This window comes from Drosophila busckii, chromosome 2L, assembly GCF_011750605.1.
Source record: "Drosophila busckii strain San Diego stock center, stock number 13000-0081.31 chromosome 2L, ASM1175060v1, whole genome shotgun sequence".
In the NCBI taxonomy this organism is placed as follows: Eukaryota; Metazoa; Arthropoda; class Insecta; order Diptera; family Drosophilidae; genus Drosophila; species Drosophila busckii.
Genome location: NC_046604.1, coordinates 14,878,355 through 14,895,910, shown reverse-complemented (window position 1 = coordinate 14,895,910; position 17,556 = coordinate 14,878,355). Strand labels below are relative to the sequence as shown.

General features: G+C 45.9%; 2 protein-coding genes across 4 annotated transcripts in view; one reads left to right on the top strand and one right to left on the bottom strand.

The window, feature by feature from the left end:
• LOC108606728 (mucin-19) overlaps window positions 1-17,556 on the top strand; it is a 32,294-nt gene that overhangs the window by 542 nt on the left and 14,196 nt on the right. The window contains exons 2-13 of one of the 3 annotated variants that reach the window (XM_017997121.2): window positions 41-7,935; window positions 7,990-8,167; window positions 9,748-9,835; window positions 10,040-10,193; window positions 10,956-10,982; window positions 11,288-11,558; window positions 11,699-11,788; window positions 12,295-12,336; window positions 12,805-13,011; window positions 13,563-13,708; window positions 14,411-14,583; window positions 15,311-15,751. In XM_017997121.2, coding sequence (XP_017852610.2) covers window positions 41-7,935; window positions 7,990-8,167; window positions 9,748-9,835; window positions 10,040-10,193; window positions 10,956-10,982; window positions 11,288-11,558; window positions 11,699-11,788; window positions 12,295-12,336; window positions 12,805-13,011; window positions 13,563-13,708; window positions 14,411-14,583; window positions 15,311-15,751 — 9,712 coding nt within the window. The remainder of the gene's footprint in view (window positions 1-40; window positions 7,936-7,989; window positions 8,168-9,747; window positions 9,836-10,039; window positions 10,194-10,955; window positions 10,983-11,287; window positions 11,559-11,698; window positions 11,789-12,294; window positions 12,337-12,804; window positions 13,012-13,562; window positions 13,709-14,410; window positions 14,584-15,310; window positions 15,752-17,556) is intronic. The other 2 variants (XM_017997130.2, XM_017997138.2) reach the window with 2 other exon arrangements.
• On the bottom strand, window positions 8,179-9,717 carry LOC108606722. The gene is made up of 2 exons (XM_017997108.2): window positions 9,018-9,717; window positions 8,179-8,958 (listed from the first exon to the last, which is right to left on the bottom strand). The coding sequence occupies exons 1-2, from the start codon at window positions 9,610-9,612 to the stop codon at window positions 8,213-8,215; spliced, it is 1,341 nt and encodes a 446-aa protein (XP_017852597.1). The 5' UTR covers window positions 9,613-9,717; the 3' UTR covers window positions 8,179-8,212.

The following is a 17,556-nucleotide window of genomic DNA, read 5'->3' as shown; positions in this document are numbered from 1 at the left end:
TTTATATTACTTGTTCATTTATTTGGCATTTACTTTACAGAGATCCCTATTATCGGTATGATACGGCCGCAGCAAGCCGCCGCGCCGCAGCGGCAAATCCCAGAGCGATGGGCCCACCCGGCGGCTATCCGCCGCGTCATCGGGCGCCGCATCCGCTACAGCAGCAGCCACAATACCCATCGTACCAGCCAACGGCGGAGAATCTCTACGGGCTGGGGGCCGCCGATCAGCATGCGATCATGGGCGTTGGCGCCGGCATGGGCGATCTAAGCGGCTGGGGTGCAGCACCCTCAGTGCCTGGCCAGGCAGGTGCCTATCCGGGCGCCGGCCTGGGCGCTTATGGACATCCGCAGGCAGCGCCGCCGACGCAGCAGCAGCGTCAAAGCAATGCCAGCGCCTATCGCCAGCACATGCCCGCCTATGGACAGCAGGAGCAGCAAAAGTTAGCGCCCTATGGCGCTCAGCAGGCCATGATGGGTGGCTATGGCAGTCTGGCGCCGCAGCAGCAACAACAGCAGCAGCAGCAACAACCGCCCACGCCACAGCAGCAACAACAACAGCAGCAGCAGCAACAGAGTCAGCAGCAGGCTCGATTGCCGCAGCATTATCCACAGGCGCCAGGACAGCATCCGCTGTATCCAGGCGCACCCACACAAGCAGCGCAGCCAACTGCACCACAGGCATATGCACACAGTCCTTATGGCAGTCCCATGCAGCATCAGCCAGGACGCGGTGCACCACAGCATGTGGGCGTGGGCGTTGGTTATCATGCGCTGGATCAGGCTTCGGCTTATGGGCAGCATGTGCCAAGTGCTGCAGTGCCGCCAACGCATCATCTGACCGCGCAGCAGCAGCAGGCTGCGCATCAGCAGCAACAGTTGCAGACGCAACAGCAGCAGCAGGCACAACAACAGCAGCAGCAACCAAACCACGTTAGTCTCATGCAGCAGCAGCAGCTGCCTGGGGCTGGTTTGCCACCGCCGCATATGGGCATGCCGCCCAGCTATGGCAGCCACCATCAGCAGCAACAGGCACAACAACAACAGCAGCAACAGCAGCAGCAACAACAACAGCAGCAGCAACAAAGCGCGCCACCCTACATGTCCAGCAGCAAGCATCAGGCGCAGGCGTCGCCACAGTATCGTGCACCGTTTCCGCAGCTGTCGCCACAAATGTCACCGCGTCCGCCCACCATGTCGCCGCATCCACAAATGTCGCCCCGACCAGTGGGTGTTTCACCAGCGAAGCCGCCGCCGCAAGCAGCGCAGCAGCAGCAAGTGCAACAGGTGCAGCAGCAGCAGCAGCAGGTCAACTCACCCAGTCAGCATAGCATACAAGGCATGGTCGGTCTGCCCTCGCCACGCCCACAGCCGCCCAGCACAGTGGGCAGCGGCAAGAGCGCTGTGGTGCCCACAGTGCCGCCTGTGAATACTTTGCAAGCGCTCGAACAAATGGTTATGCCCAGTCAGGCGCATGGACTGCCGCCCATGGATTACCCCACAGCGTATCGCAGCGCAAGCGTCATGGGTCCACGCATGCCCGCCTCACCCTCGCCACAGCATCATCAGCAATGGGGTGCGCAGCATATGGCCGCCATGCAGCAGCAGCAGGCGCCACAGCAGCCAGCACCGCAACAGCAGCAACAACAACAGCAGCAGCAGCAACAGCAAGCACAGCAGCAACAAGCGAATGCCATGTTGCAGCAGCAGCATCAGCAACATCAGCTGAGCATGTATGGCCAGAGTATGGCGCCAGTGCCAGTGCCCGTTGCACCACAAGCAACGCCAGTGGTGCCACAAGCGCCGCAGCCAACTGCGCCAGTTGCTGTGCCCGTGCAACAGCAGCAGCTGCAACAGCAACAACAACAACAGCAGCAGCAACAACAGGCAGCGCAGGCGCAACAGCAGCTCAATGAGCAGCTGCAGCATTCCATCAACGATATTGTTGGCAGTGGCAATCAGCAGCAGCAGCAGTTGTCCTCATCGCCGCTCCATCAGCAAAGCTTGCCCAGCATGCATCATTTAAGCAGCGCACATCATCAGCAGCAGCAGCAACCAAGTGGCATGGAGGTAGCAGCAACAGCAGCAGCACAACAGACACAGCAGCAACAGCATGCGCAGCTGCAGCAGCAACATCAGTCTGTAGCATCACCGCATCAGCAGCATATGCCCAGCTATACAAGCAGTCAGCAGCAGCAGCAACAACAACAGCAGCAGCAACATCAGCAATTTGATGCATTTGCCAATTTGCTGGCAGAGCAGCCAACGCCAGCTGCAGCAGCAGCAACACAGCAAACAATGTCGCCAGTGCATGTAAGCTCGCCAATACCACAGATGCAGCAGCAGCAGCAGCAACAACAAATGCAGGCACAACAACAACAGTTGCAGGCGCAGGTTCAGCAGCAACAAGCAGCGCCAGTTGTTACGCCCAGCACGCCCTCAACGCCCTCGCTACACTTAAGCAGCATCCTCAATGAAACAGCCAACTCGAATGATTCGTCCACGCTCGCAGTTGCCGCCAACGACAGCAACAATAGCAGCAGCAACAGCAGCACCAACAGCATCGTCAACAATCAGCCCACCTCAGTGCACGACAGCAATTCGCAGAGCAGCATCAACAGTAACAATCAGCAGCCATTGCTCAGCAGCATGGATGGAGTAACCAACAGCATGCTCAACTCCTCGGACTCGACGCATACGTCACAGCATGTGCCAAGTGATGTTGGCCTATTCGACAACAACTCGATGAGCTCAACAAGTGCAGCAGCTGTTGCGGCTGCTTCGAATGCAGCTTCGGCAGCAGCAGCAATGCTCGACAGCAATTCACAATCTTCGAATGCAGATTTCGACAAGAGCAACTGCGAGTCGGAGCAGCAGCAGACTACAGCGCCTGAGCTGTGTCAGGATGACAGCAGCGTGTCCAAAACGCATACAGAGACGCTTAGCGAGACGACGCTGCCCATGCAGGATGAGCCGGAGAAGCCAAGCATACAAACTACAGATGAGTTGCTGGAGCAGACGCAACAGGCGCTCAGCGAGCTGTCGGCAGTGCAAGAGGAAGGCAAAAGCATCGACGAGCATAGCGAGGAAAAGACTCAAGCCATGCTGGATGCTCAGCAGACAAATGTCATGGGCATGCCGCCACATCCTTTGAGTGGCTACGAGGCGCAGCAAACGCCTGCAGTGCCGCCAGTAGCACCACCACCACCACCACATATGCCGCCAGCAATGATGCCGCCATATGGTGGCGCAGCGCCCGGCATGTATCCGCCGTATCCGATGCTGCATCAGCAAGAGATTGCTGCACTGCAGCAGCAAATACAGGAACTCTACTGCATGCCGCCCGGACTTGAGCCGCAGCATCAGGAGAAGCTTATGCGACTGCAGGAGCGTCTAAATCTGCTGCAACAACATGAGGTGACCGAGCAATGCGCCGGTGGACCACAGTGTCTGCTCTTCCAGAGCATGCCGCCCATGTATGGCAGCAGTGCGCTGCACAATCAAATGATCGAGAGTCCCCAAGTGTCCAGCACCACAGGCAGAGGGCGTGGCAAAGGCGCAAATAAACCACGCAAGCCACGAGCCAAGAAGGGCGACAAATCCGCTGCAGCACAACAGCAACAGGAGCTAATGGATATTAGTGGAAATGTCGTAGTAGCCGCCAGCACCACCAACACACAGCTGCCCGTATCCGAGGATTGTGTAACGCAGGGCGCAGGTGATACCAGCGTTGTGGGCATGCTCGAGTACAGCGAGGGCATGGGTGACTTGTCCCAGGACTTGGATGAGCTGGATACCTCTACCGATGGCAGCGGCAAGAAAAAGAAGCCGCGCAAGCCACGCACGCCAAAGGATCCCAATAAGCCGCCACGTGATCGTACGCCCAAGCCTAAGAAGCAAGCACGTGATCCCAATGATCCCAGCACCAATGTAGAATCACCTGGGACTGGTGGCGCCACGGCCAGCGCACGCAAGCGCGGCTCCAGCAGCAAGCGACGCAAGCAGTTTGGTGACGATGGTGCTGAGCAGGCGGGCGAGGGCAGCGAATTGGAAGATAACAAGCCATTGGTTGCCAAGTCTGGCGATGGTGAGTCTGAGATTAGCGGTGTAGGCGTTGACGGAGAATCTCCCGACTATGATGATATACCTGTGTCCAAAATACCACGCGGTGCCAACGATGAAGACAAAGATGCCGATGCCGGCGATGAAACTGTGGACTCCGTGCCTGACTCTGCAGGCGATGCCACCAGCACACCCAGTCGACGCGATCGCAAACGTTCCACTGCACGCTCGCGACGTAATGCCAACTCCGAGGAGGGAGGCAGCAGTGCGCGACGTAATCGCAGCTCATTGAGCGCAAAGGCTTTAAAGAAGCGACGCAATCGCGGACGCATTGTGCCCGAGTCGGATGGCGAGGATGATACCTTGGAACGCACACCGCCACCATCACCACCACCAGATGCCGAGCTGGACTCCAACAAGCGCCGCTCTTCGCGCAATACACAACGCAAAAAATACATTGATGACGTCATGCTGCGTTTCTCCGATGATGAGAACTCGCTGCTGGTAGCTTCACCTGTTAAAAAGGAGAAGAAAGCAGCAGCTACTACTGCCAATTCTAATGCCGGCAGCGATGTGGAGAAAACTGAAGCACAGTCTGGCGCTGAAGGCGAAGCTGGCAGTGAGCGCTCAGCAGGTGATGAGAAACCCAGTCAATCCTTGGATGATACCAACAGTCAGCTGGAGGCTAGTTCCAGCACCAGCGCAGCTGAGAAGGCAGCACACAGCGCTAGTGAGCAAGCAGCAGCCGCATCAGCCATGTCGTCCAAGCCAAACTATGTATATATAAATACTGGAGACGAGGATAGCATGGTGGTGCAGCTTGTGCTGGCCATGCGCATGGGTAAGCGTGAGCTTATACCCGACAAGCCGAAGGAGAAGACGCCAGAGCCGTCAGCTGACAAAAAAGAGGATGAAAAGGAAAACGCAGAGCCAAGCAAAGAGCCTACAACTGAAGCTACAGAGAAAACTGCTGAGGAGGCCAAACCAGAAACTGAGACCAAGACAGAAGATGAGCCAACGCTCAAAGAGGAAGCCAAGGCAGCTGAAGAACAAAAAATGGAAGTAGATGAAAAGCCAGAAGATAAGGAAGAAGAAAAAGAAGCAGATGAAGAAAGCACTACTACCGAAGAAAAGGCAGAGGAGAACAATATGGAAGTCGATGAGCCTGCTGAGAAAGTTTCGGAAGAAGATACAGAGAAATCAGAGCAAAGCTCAAGCGAAGAGGAAACTAAATCCGAGGCCAATACTGTAGAGGAAACCTCAAAGTCAGCTGATACAGACAAAGAGGAAGACGACACAGAAACAGCAGAAGTTAAAAGTGTAAAGCCAACTGGGGAGGAGGAGGAAGAGAAAATGGAAGTAGACAGCGAAACTAAAGAGAAAGACAAAGAAGCAACAACAACAGAAGAAGACGAGACTAAAGTCAAGCCAGAAGCAACAGCCGAAAAATCCGACGAAGACAAAGAAAACAAAACACAGTCAAGCGAAGAGAAAGAAGACAAGAAGGAAGACGAGGAGACCAAGGATAAGGATAAGCCCGAGCCCGTCTACATTGAAGTGGAGGAATACTTTGTCAAATATCGCAACTTCAGTTACTTGCACTGCGAATGGCGCACCGAAGAGGAACTGCTCAAAGGTGATCGTCGTGTGGCTGCCAAAGTGCGTCGCTTCCAACAAAAGCAAGCTCAGCAAATTAACATATTCGAAAACATCGAAGAGGAGCCCTTCAATCCCGACTTTGTGGAGGTAGATCGTGTTCTGGATATGTCTGTGCATACGGACGAGAATACGGGTGAGACAACCAAGCACTACTTAGTGAAATGGAAATCGCTGCCGTATGAGGACTGCACCTGGGAGCTGGAAGAGGATGTTGATAATGATAAAATTGAGCAATATTTGCGCTTCAATAAAGTACCATTGCGTTGTGAGTGGAAGAGTCGCAAGCGTCCACATCCGGAGCAATGGAAAAAGCTGGAGAAGACTCCAATATACAAAGCTGGCAATAGTCTGCGTCCCTATCAGCTGGAAGGTCTCAATTGGTTAAAATTCAGCTGGTACAATTCACACAATTGCATACTGGCCGATGAAATGGGTCTGGGCAAAACTATACAGAGCTTAACCTTTGTGCATTCGGTATACGAATATGGCATACGTGGTCCATTTTTGGTCATCGCACCATTGTCTACGATACCCAATTGGCAGCGTGAATTCGAAGGCTGGACTGATATGAATGTGGTGGTCTACCATGGTTCGGTCACCAGCAAACAAATGATACAAGACTATGAGTTTTACTACAAAACCGAAAGCGGCAAAGTCCTAAAGGAGCCCATCAAATTTAATGTGCTTATTACCACCTTTGAAATGATTGTGACGGATTACATGGATCTTAAGGCCTTCAATTGGCGTCTGTGTGTTATAGATGAAGCACATCGCTTGAAGAATCGCAATTGTAAATTGCTGGAGGGCTTGCGTCAGTTGAATTTGGAGCATCGCGTACTGCTCTCAGGCACACCGCTACAGAATAACATAAGTGAGCTGTTCTCGCTGCTGAATTTCCTGGAGCCCAGTCAGTTCTCCTCGCAAGAGGAATTCATGTCTGAGTTTGGCAGTCTGCGCACTGAGGAGGAAGTGAACAAGCTGCAAGTGCTGCTTAAGCCCATGATGTTGCGACGTCTCAAAGATGATGTAGAGAAGTCTCTGGCACCCAAAGAGGAAACAATTATAGAAGTCGAACTTACCAACATACAAAAGAAATATTATCGCGGCATTTTGGAACAAAACTTTAGTTTTCTCAAAAAGGGCACCACCTCGGCGAATATACCGAATCTAATGAACACCATGATGGAGTTGCGCAAATGCTGCATACATCCTTATTTGCTTAATGGCGCCGAGGAGCAAATCCAATATGACTTTAAGGCACAGCATGGCGAAGATCCCGAGTCATATTACAAAAACTTGATATTGTCTGCGGGTAAAATGGTTTTGATTGACAAACTGTTGCCCAAGCTAAAAGCCAATGGACATCGTGTGCTTATCTTCAGTCAAATGGTGCGCTGTCTCGATATACTAGAGGATTATCTGGTGTATCGAAAATATCCCTTTGAGCGCATAGATGGACGCATTCGTGGCAATTTGCGTCAGGAGGCTATTGATCGTTACTCTAAACCTGGCTCGGATCGTTTTGTATTCTTGCTTTGCACCAAAGCTGGTGGCTTGGGCATTAATCTTACCGCTGCCGATACGGTTATCATATATGATTCAGATTGGAATCCTCAGAACGATTTGCAGGCACAAGCGCGTTGCCATCGCATTGGACAACGCAAAATGGTCAAAATCTATCGTTTGCTTTGCCGTAATACCTATGAACGTGAAATGTTTGACAAGGCTTCGATGAAGCTGGGTCTGGACAAGGCTGTGCTGCAGTCGATGAACACACACGGCTCCAAGGATGGCAACAACAAGCAGCTGACCAAAAAGGAAATTGAAGATTTGCTCAAAAAGGGCGCCTATGGTGCTGTTATGGACGATGATAATGCTGGTGACAAGTTTTGTGAGGAGGATATTGATTCAATATTGAAACGACGCACGCAGATTATAACTATGGAATCTGAAAAGGGTTCTACTTTCTCCAAAGCGTCATTTGCCGCCTCTGGCAATCGCTCAGACATAACAATAGATGATCCTGACTTTTGGACTAAATGGGCCAAACGCGTGGACATTGATCCCGATGCATGTGAACGGGATGAGACTGAGGATTTGGTTTTATCCGAACCCAGGCGACGCACACAAATAAAACGCTATGGACATGAGGATGTTATGGAAATTAATTCAGAAGATTCATCCAATGAGAATAGCGATGAGGAGGGTGGCATAGGTAAGCAGCAAATCAACTTGGACTGAATTCAATTTAATGTAATTTCATTTCAAGGTCTACGCTCGCGTCGTCGCAAGGAAAAACGCGATCGCAATCGCGAAAGAAAAGGCAATGATGAGTATATACCCAGAGAACGTGATGCACTTGCTGCTTTGGGCCTGGAGGAAATACAATATGGCAATTGGGCAAAGTCGGAGTGCTTCAAAGTGGAAAAGGGACTGCTCTCATTTGGGTAAGTCGAGAATCTTTGCTGCTGCTCAATTGTGTGTTTGTTTAATTATTCATCGCGTAATCTATAACGTCGCATAACATTGTTCAGTTTCATATTAAGTATATAGATCTTGCGTTGTAACATTTTCTCCTCCTTTTCCAGAGAAATAGCTTCCTCTTTCTTTTCAATATATTCAGTAACACTTGGCGCTTCGTATTCATCCAGCTGCGCACGTAACTCACCCAATACAACATAATCCTTGGCATTATTGGCCTGCACTATGGCTACCTCTTTCTCCAGTTTAACAATATTGCGTGTAATTTCCTCAGTGCGATTGAGAACATTGCGCATTTCTGTTTCTAAATTCATCATTGCCTGTTTCTCTTCAGTCATAGCTAAGGAAGTTTTGCCAGTGACGCCCTTAAGTCCTGCCATATGTGTATTTTTCTCTTCTAACTCATTGATGAGTTCAGTGCGTTTGATTATTAATTTTTCAAAATCCACAGCAGTGAGTATGCCACTTAGATCTGCTTTGGTAATAAGATCTGCACGATGCTGTTGGCAAGTCTCTTGCAGCGATACAATAGTTAAACGCATGGTGCCCAACAAGGCGCGCGCATTCTTAAACCAATTTGCTGTGAATTTGCGCAACTTGCGCTCAATTTGACGCTCAGTAGCGGATTCAAGGAACTGCACATCCTTGTCATCGCGTAAAAAATGTAAAACAAAATTACGCTCAGTTTCAATGGTTTCCTCGCTGCGATAACGCAACTCTTCGATCTTGGCACGCAGCTGTTTGACCTCAACCATGGCTAGTTATTGATTAAATAATAGTTAAGCATTTGCTATTGAGTTACTTTTAGTTGCTCACCATTTCTTTCGATATCCGTAACGCGCTTCTCCACCTCTGCAGCACATTTCTCTGCCAATTCCGCTTTGGCCTTATAGTTGAGCTTATGCTCTATAGGACGTCGCGTACGATCGCCTGCCGCACTGCCGCCCATATAGATAGATGCTGATATGGAACGCTTGGACATACTCTGACGACTTGAGGGCGCCATGCTCTCATTGCCCAAATTGCGTTTGCTCTGTGTTTTTTTCATAACCGATGTGCGTCGCTGTCGCAGACCCACCAGCAGCTTGGGATCGTTCTTTTCCAGAAACTCTACCATTATATGATTCTCCAGCTTAAATGTTGCCATCTCAGCTTGTATCTGTTCAATAGTGCGCAGCATTTCAATTCCATCCAAGCCGGCAAGTCTCATCCTGCGATCCTCTTCGCTTAAACGATGAAAATCATCCAAAAAGAACTTGTATGCAATTGCTGTCATATCCAAATCTGGTGGCTCCTCCACAATCTCTTGTAGTTTCTGGCTGCTGCCGCCTGGCATATAAGGTTTAGTGAAGGAGCGTTGACTCTGCGAATAAGCGGGCAGACTACGCTCGGACATGCTGGCAGCATCCATGTTGCATCCAATATAGTTATATATATGGCACTATTTTAGTTTCTCTGTGTAGTTTCTCAAAGAGTTCGAATGCGTTGTGTTCTAATTTATATACTGCTTTGAATTTTTATAAATATTTTGATGTTTTTATTCTAGCTGGGGTCGTTGGACTGAATTGCTGGAATTGGGACAATTTAAGCGTGGCTGGCGTGACATTGACATTGAAGATTGTGCACGCATTATAGTAAGTATTATTAACTAATTGCAACCAACTAATTAAGCTCAATTTAATAATGATGACCAACCATGCTAATATTGAGGAAACTTTAGGTTTTCGCTGAGTAAAAACAAAACTTCTCAAACTGCTGAAACAAATTTGCTGCACGCTAATCGTTTACTCGTTGCTATTTACTCGCTCGAAACTAACGTTACGCCTTTTTGCTTACAGCTGCTGTACTGCCTGCAGGTTTACAAAGGTGACGAGAAGATCAAAACGTTTATTTGGGATCTCATTACACCCACGGAGGATGGCGAGGTGCAAAAGATAAGCAGGGATCATAGTGGCCTGCATAATTTGGTGCCACGAGGTAGGAATGCCAAAGGTATGGTAAAATATACATTCACGCACTCCAACTGCTGCACGGACGTAGAAGAAAATTTATAGCGAAAATTAAACGAGAAAACTTGTTAACTTGTAAAAATCAGAAACTATCAGGCGCCTATGGAGCTATGTACCTATTCCTGCCAAACTCTGTTATATCTGCTGTAAAAAAAAAATCACATTCTTACTATCTCAATTTGCAATTGGGTTTAGCTAACATTTAAAATATATTTGGCACTTATATATAACTGTAAATGTAACTAGTAAAGAACTTGTAATCTAACTCAAAAGCTACAATTTAGTTAAAGACTTGACTTTGACTGAGACCAACAACTAACGTACGTCAAACGAATCGATCGAGAGAGGAAGTGTGTGTATGTTTTGTTGCCATGCAATTGTCTGCCTTTTTACTATAAACTTAACTTAATTGTAAACTATATATATATATATATCTATTTAATAATTTGTATATAATCCACACTTAATTATTTTTGTTAATCATCACATATTTCATTACTAATTATTCAAAGTGCACTTGCAATTTCCATGCATTAATTATAAGTAATTAGGCAATTACATGCGTTATTTTAAGTAATTGATGCAATTAAAACTTGCAGCGATTACTTAAAATTGCAATCCAAATTAATTTTTCGAACTCAAAATATTTTTGCATTCGCTTTTTTCCATAACGCTTAAAAATGTTCAACAAAAATTCAACTGTTTGTCTAAATGAATTTATTATTTATCTATTTTTTTTATTTAGAAACTGCCAAACAAAATGTGATTAAAGGTAGAATACAATTTTTTCAAACTATTTTTAATTTCATAATCACATTTTACAAACAAAATTCAGAAGCAAAAAATTCATTGCAAGCTCACTTTAACTTTGACTCAACCCAAAGTTTACACTTAACAACACATTACAAATTTGTTAAACACACAAACATTAACTAACAAAAAACTCAGCTCGTTATAAAGAATGCATTACACATTAGTTGAAACTCAGCCCATAACATAAACTCAGTCATACTACATAGCCACAAACTAAAAACAAACAGCAGCTAAATTAGAATTATTTTTAAACAAAATCTAAAGGTCGCAATGGAGGCAAATCCAACAAGGACTCAACGCCAGGCACCGCTTCGGGCAGCAACAGTGGCAACACTACGCCTGCGCACAAGTCCAGCGCCTTGGATGCGGATAATAAGGATAACAATGGTGGCATTTGTGCTAGCGCTGTGGCCGCCGCTGTGGTGAATCCCACAAGCATACACGACCCGAATCACTGGAGCAAGAAGGAGAAATATGATGCGGATGCGTATCTGGAGGGCGCGTATAAGAAGCATTTGGGCAGACACGCGAATAAGTGAGTCGTGTGGAATCGAAATTGTTTAGCTAACCATTAGCCGTCTCTCTATACAAACGAACTTTAATTAACAACAAAAACTATTTTCTACTTTTCTCTTTTTTGCTTATGATTTATTATTAATTTTTGAAACTTCACAGGGTTTTGCTGCGCGTCAGAATGTTGTATTATATACAGCATGAGATAATTGGTGAATTTGTGCAACAGATTAAGGATAATACGCCGATCAGGTAACGCTTCAAAGCATTTGTAATTTGCATTTGCATTCATTCATCATTCATGATTGTTGTCGTTGATTGATTGACTGATTGTTTGTTTGTTTCAATATATATTATAATTACTGTTTAATTTTTTATACAGTTTAATTTGTAGTTTTGCTCGTTACTTTTTACTAAAAATGCCAATTTGTCAAACAAATAAAACTAAATTTAATGTTGTCCAAACTGTCATATGCCAGTTTTTATATTTTACGCTTTGCTAGTACTCTCGCTATTACTCTCTTTCTACTCGTCACTACTAAATGTTACTCGCTGAGTGTTTTGTGCTCTCTCTCTTTTATATATATAACTATATCTAACTTTTTCATAACTCTTCACTTACTAACTATAAATGGCCAGCATACATTTTAACTTATTTAATTGTATATATAAAATCTCTTGACAAACTATTGCTAATTCGTTAATTTGATACAACAACAACTACTACTATCTACAACAACAACAACCAACAACTGCAGCAGTATGAAAGCTAAGCAGCTAGCAGCTTTCAATTTGGAAAGGTAATATCTATGCCATACATAAACTAAAACGCTCGTCACGAATTCAATTCGCATCAAATTCGCCTCGATCGTTCGCTCGCTCGCTCGCATCGTTCAGCCACGCCCACATATATAGCGTTTAGGCGTATAGGAATTATCGTCGCCTGCACTCTCCTTTCTCCCCTACCTCTATTCATTTAAACTCAATAATTTACCAGCAATTATATACAGTCTATAAAATTGTTTGCAAAAAGTAATCTGGCATTTTATAAGTTGCACTTGTAGTTTTTGTTAAACAAAAAGAAAACAAAGTACTGTAGCACAAATTGGCAATTAACATACAATTAATTAATTTATTTGCTTTTAATTTATTATTTGTTTTTAAACCAACAAATTTACTAAAACACACTAATTTCCTTGCTCATCATAAAACACACACATTTCTAAACAATTTAAATCTATATATATATGTGTATATCAATCATGTAGCGAGCTACCCATACGCCCGCCGCCAACGCCAGATCAAGTGCCATCCTCATGGTGGAATCCCATTTGTTGTGATAAGAGTCTATTGGTCGGAACCTACAAACACGGCTGTGAAATGTATCGTCAAATGCGCGCCGATCCGAATCTCTGCTTTGTCACCCACGTGGGCGCCGGTGTCGGTGACGATTTGGCCGTCACGAATTTGCCAATGTAAGTTGTCCTCGAAAAAGAGAAATACCAAAAGCGAAAGTGAGAAAACATACACTGTTAAAAATTGAGTAACCCACACATTCAATCCCTCATTTGAGCTATAAACTTAAACTAGTTTACCATTTGCCATTTCGTAATACCACATAAGCCACAAAATACTAATCACAGTCCAGTCTCTATCCAAAAATATGGTAAAGAAAGGGAGCAACTATTGTTTAAAAAGTGAAAGAATGCATAACATTAATATTGGTATGAAATAAATCCTGCTATCGCATTTGATAGTTCAGAAATTCAGATATATTGCAATAGTTTTCGATTATCATTAAATCTAAAGAATTTATCTTTGAGCATAGGCAAGATTTGATTACCCCAAGGCTTTTATACTTGGAATACTTAAGCTCTACTTGTTTGCGTGTGTGTTCGCTTCTGTATTTCTCTCAGTGTATGCCTTTTTTTTCGTTGTACGGCATGTTCTTATTAAAAAACTCATGCAACATTCTTTGCCAACTTGCTGAGAGCTTTAACTAATTTTCTCATTTATTCTGGCACAGAAACGAGGACGATGCAAATTCGAAACATGATGACGGCGATGAGGTTGATGACGATGCCACCACCACCACCAAAGACTCGGACTCGACCAAGCACACGGCTGGCGATATTAAGGACTCACTTGATCCGGAGCGTCCCAGTTCGTCGGGTAAGAGCGACGCCGGCGGCAGCGACGCCAAAAGCGATAACAAAGCCAACGAGGAACTTGGCACGGTTGAGGGCAATGGCAGCGCCGTCGCAGCGGACGCCACGGTCGCAGCAGCGGGCAGCGGCGAAACGCCAAACGAATCGGCACAAAACAAAGATCAGGCTGAAAATTCAAAAGAAACTAAAATTGAAAATAATGAAAGCGAAAGCGAAAAAGCTAAAGACGCGTCGAGCAGCGACAATGAGGCAAAGGCTGCAGCCTCTGTTGTTGACGTTGACGCCGACGCCGATACAACGACGCCGGCGGAGACTGAGACAGCTGCAGCAGGTGCCACATGCAGCAGCTCGCCGTCCGATGCTGCCACATTGGATGATGCGGCAACGGATGAGGCTGCGACTAAAAACGAAGCTCAAGCCAATGGCGATGACAATGAAAATGTCGCCGCTAAAGCGGCCGCTGGCAAAGCCAAAGATGATGCCGCTGCCATTGCTCCCGCCGAGTCTGGCTCAGACAATTCATGCACTAACGTCACCACAAACATCAATACCACCACCACCACCACCACAACCACTACTACCACCATAACCAATCCATCATCCACCACAACAACAACTACTACATCGACTGCGTCTGCAGCGGCCCCGACCCCTGGCGAGTCAGCGGCTCAGAACTGCGATAATGCTAACTCCAACTCAAATTTAGGCTTAGACGAGGAGGAAAGCGTTGCCGGCAGCTATCCACCCACGCTGGCCGCCGTCGAAGATGCTACCATGTGGCCATCCATGCAGGATCTGAATACGCGTCTGCGTCGCGTCATCACCGCCTATCAGCGCAACTACAAGAAAGAGGAACTGAAGCTACAGCAAAAGGCCAAGGTGAGTGCTCAACAGACCACACAAAAAACAATAATAATAACAAATAAACATTTACCATTCACAAAAACAAATCATTGACCCAACCATTTAATGTGCTATTCAAATTATTGCCTTGAATCCGTTAATAGAGATAGCTTAATATGATAATCCTTCAATAGTGAAATATAAGTGCTCAGGACAGAAATTAAATCTATTTCCTAAATATCTGCTCAAAAAATTCAATAGAAAGTGTTATCGAGGTACCACTGTAATCTAGTCTATCTATCAAGATACAAATGCACATTTTATAATGTTTATTTCTAACCACAATTTCCCGTTTTTTGTTTATTGTTTTAAATTTTATGTTTTGTATTTTGACTAAACACAAATGTCCATAAGCAAAAAAAAATTTAGACGTAGTATCCTTACGGATAAAGTAATCCAGTACGTAGTTTTGTTGCTTAGCTGTTGGCCCGTAGACCATTTGAACTTGGCTTAGTTTTTGCGTAAAGTAGTAAATTGTAGTACGAAATTGCAAAAAATAAATAAAGGACTGACAATGGGACCGGAACTGACAACAGCTGATTAACAAAACTACCTGAGAGCGTTTCAACTGCCCCCCCCAACCCAATCAACTCTCTTTCACACTCACTCTCATTTACACACACCCATTGTTAACAACAAATTATTGTTATTTTTAAACGCTTAAAAATCAAACCCAATCCTTCGCTCTCTGCCCTTTCAACAGCTACAGGCGCTGGTCTCGTCAACGCCGACGCTATCGGTGCCCACCACGCCCACACTGCAGTCCATGCAAATGCAAATGCAGAACGCTGGCGCCGGCAGCGCTGCCAACAGCGGCAGCTCAGTCAGTCAGCTGCAACAGCAGCTAGACTCGAGCAATCGCAGCCTCCAGGCTCTAATGCAATCGCAAGGCGCCAGCACCTCAGCTGCAGCCGCTGCTGCTGCCGCCGCTGCCGGTGGCGCAGGCTCCAGCGTTCACGGATTGGGCCAGCAACAGCAGCAACAACAACAGCAGCAGCAACAGCAGCAGCAAGCAACGGTGCCGGCTATACCCACCGCCGCCGACATAAGCCTTATGCTGAGCATACTCAACACCACCGATGTCAGCCAGCTGGCAAACTTGGATATCAACAAACTGGCCATGTATTTGGTCAGTATGAACAATGTACGTGCCATGACAAATTATCTATTCTATTCGATTGATGATTACTACTACCCCTTGCAAGTCTACTCTCCACTTTAATAAATATATATATATTTGTATATGCCATAACCCTAATACACACGCCATACAAACAGAGTACAGAACTTACCACCCCACATAACAACAACAACATCAACAACACTCCCAACACCCTTGCTCTCAAAGCCTTAATAGACCATGACCAGCAATCTGCCAACCCAATCAAGCAACCACCTCACCCACTCACACACATACACTGACAAATTATACTTAACACACACACACACACACACACACACACACTTTATTAGCTAAACTTATTTATTTAAAGTACTTACTAACTTGCATGTACTTAAACAATTTAATTAATATTTTTATTTATTTGTATATAGCAATTATTAATGATTACTAACTTTTAACATTTATTGGTTTTAACTGAGTTTAGACTAGACTATAATATTTAATTGCTATTAGCATTATCTGATTTTACTATATACTGTATTTATTACATCAAAAGGTAAGCATTTTTAACATGTGTTCAAATTTAGCATCGATTAGTTTTCAATGCAGCAGCTTTTCATACTTTCCTCTGCTATAATTTTATAGCTTCGTCGCATTGCCTTTATGAACTCAAAGTCAAACCCTTTCGACTTTTTGTTCGCTTCAAATCGTGCATAAAAAAAGGGCGTATAAGAAAAATTTTGGGTAGAAAGGCAGGAAAAAGTAAATGTAAATGGGAGTGTGAAAAGCCAAAATAGAAAATCTGGCTGGCGAAAAAGTTGAAATGAAATAAAATAAGATACACCCACCCACCCCCAAATCACATAATGTTAGTGGTGGTCTCTGTCAACCTTAGCGTACATACATATGTGTGTGTGCGTACTTCCGAATGTGCAAACAAAAGCAACGACAACGTTGACAAAACGAGACTGACGCACACACACACACAGGCGTAGGGCAAGCAACGAGAGCGGACACACATACAACGCGAAATGCGAAATGCAAATACAAATACACTTATGCTTAATTTATGCAAAATAAAAAGAAATACATACAACAAATATAGCGAATCTACCGAAGCGACAACACTCGCATTTGAAGCCGAAAGCGCTGCTCTGCTCGGGCAGCCAAACGAGCAAACGAGAAAATGTCAAACCACTTTTCAAGTAGCATAAGGAGAAGAAGAAGCAGCAGCAGAGCATCGCATCCACAGCAAAAACAACAGCAGCCGCCCTAAAACTTTTGCCACCTTCAAAGTCTCAAAGACAGTGGTTAAAAAGCCAAAGCGTTTGGAGCGCTTAGGTCAAAATTATGAGATTCGAGTTTTTGCAGCGGCTGCGGCGGCGGCGGCAAAGTCTCCAATTGTACACACAACCTGACGCGCATTTCGCTGTAGCAGCAGCAGGAGCGATGCGTCGACGCCATTATAAAAGGCGAAACGTAGCCAACAAACAGCGCCATCAATCAAGCCAGCAACAACAACAACAGCAATAACGGCAAGCAAGCAGAGCAGCAGCGCAAGCAAAGCCCCCAAAGTCAGTGGCGTAGGCAGACAGACATTTGAAAGGGGAATTATAACTGCTAAGAGGCTGCAAGCAGCTCATAACATTTTCACATATGTACATACATATGTATATAAAGGCCAGTGGGGGCACAAACATTAAATCCCCCTCTACGCCACTGCCCCAAAGCCGCCGCATTATGAGCATGCTGCATGCTCTTGTTGTTGCTGTTGTTGTATTGACGAAGTAAAGTTCTTCTTTGGTGACGATGATTGTTGCCCGCGA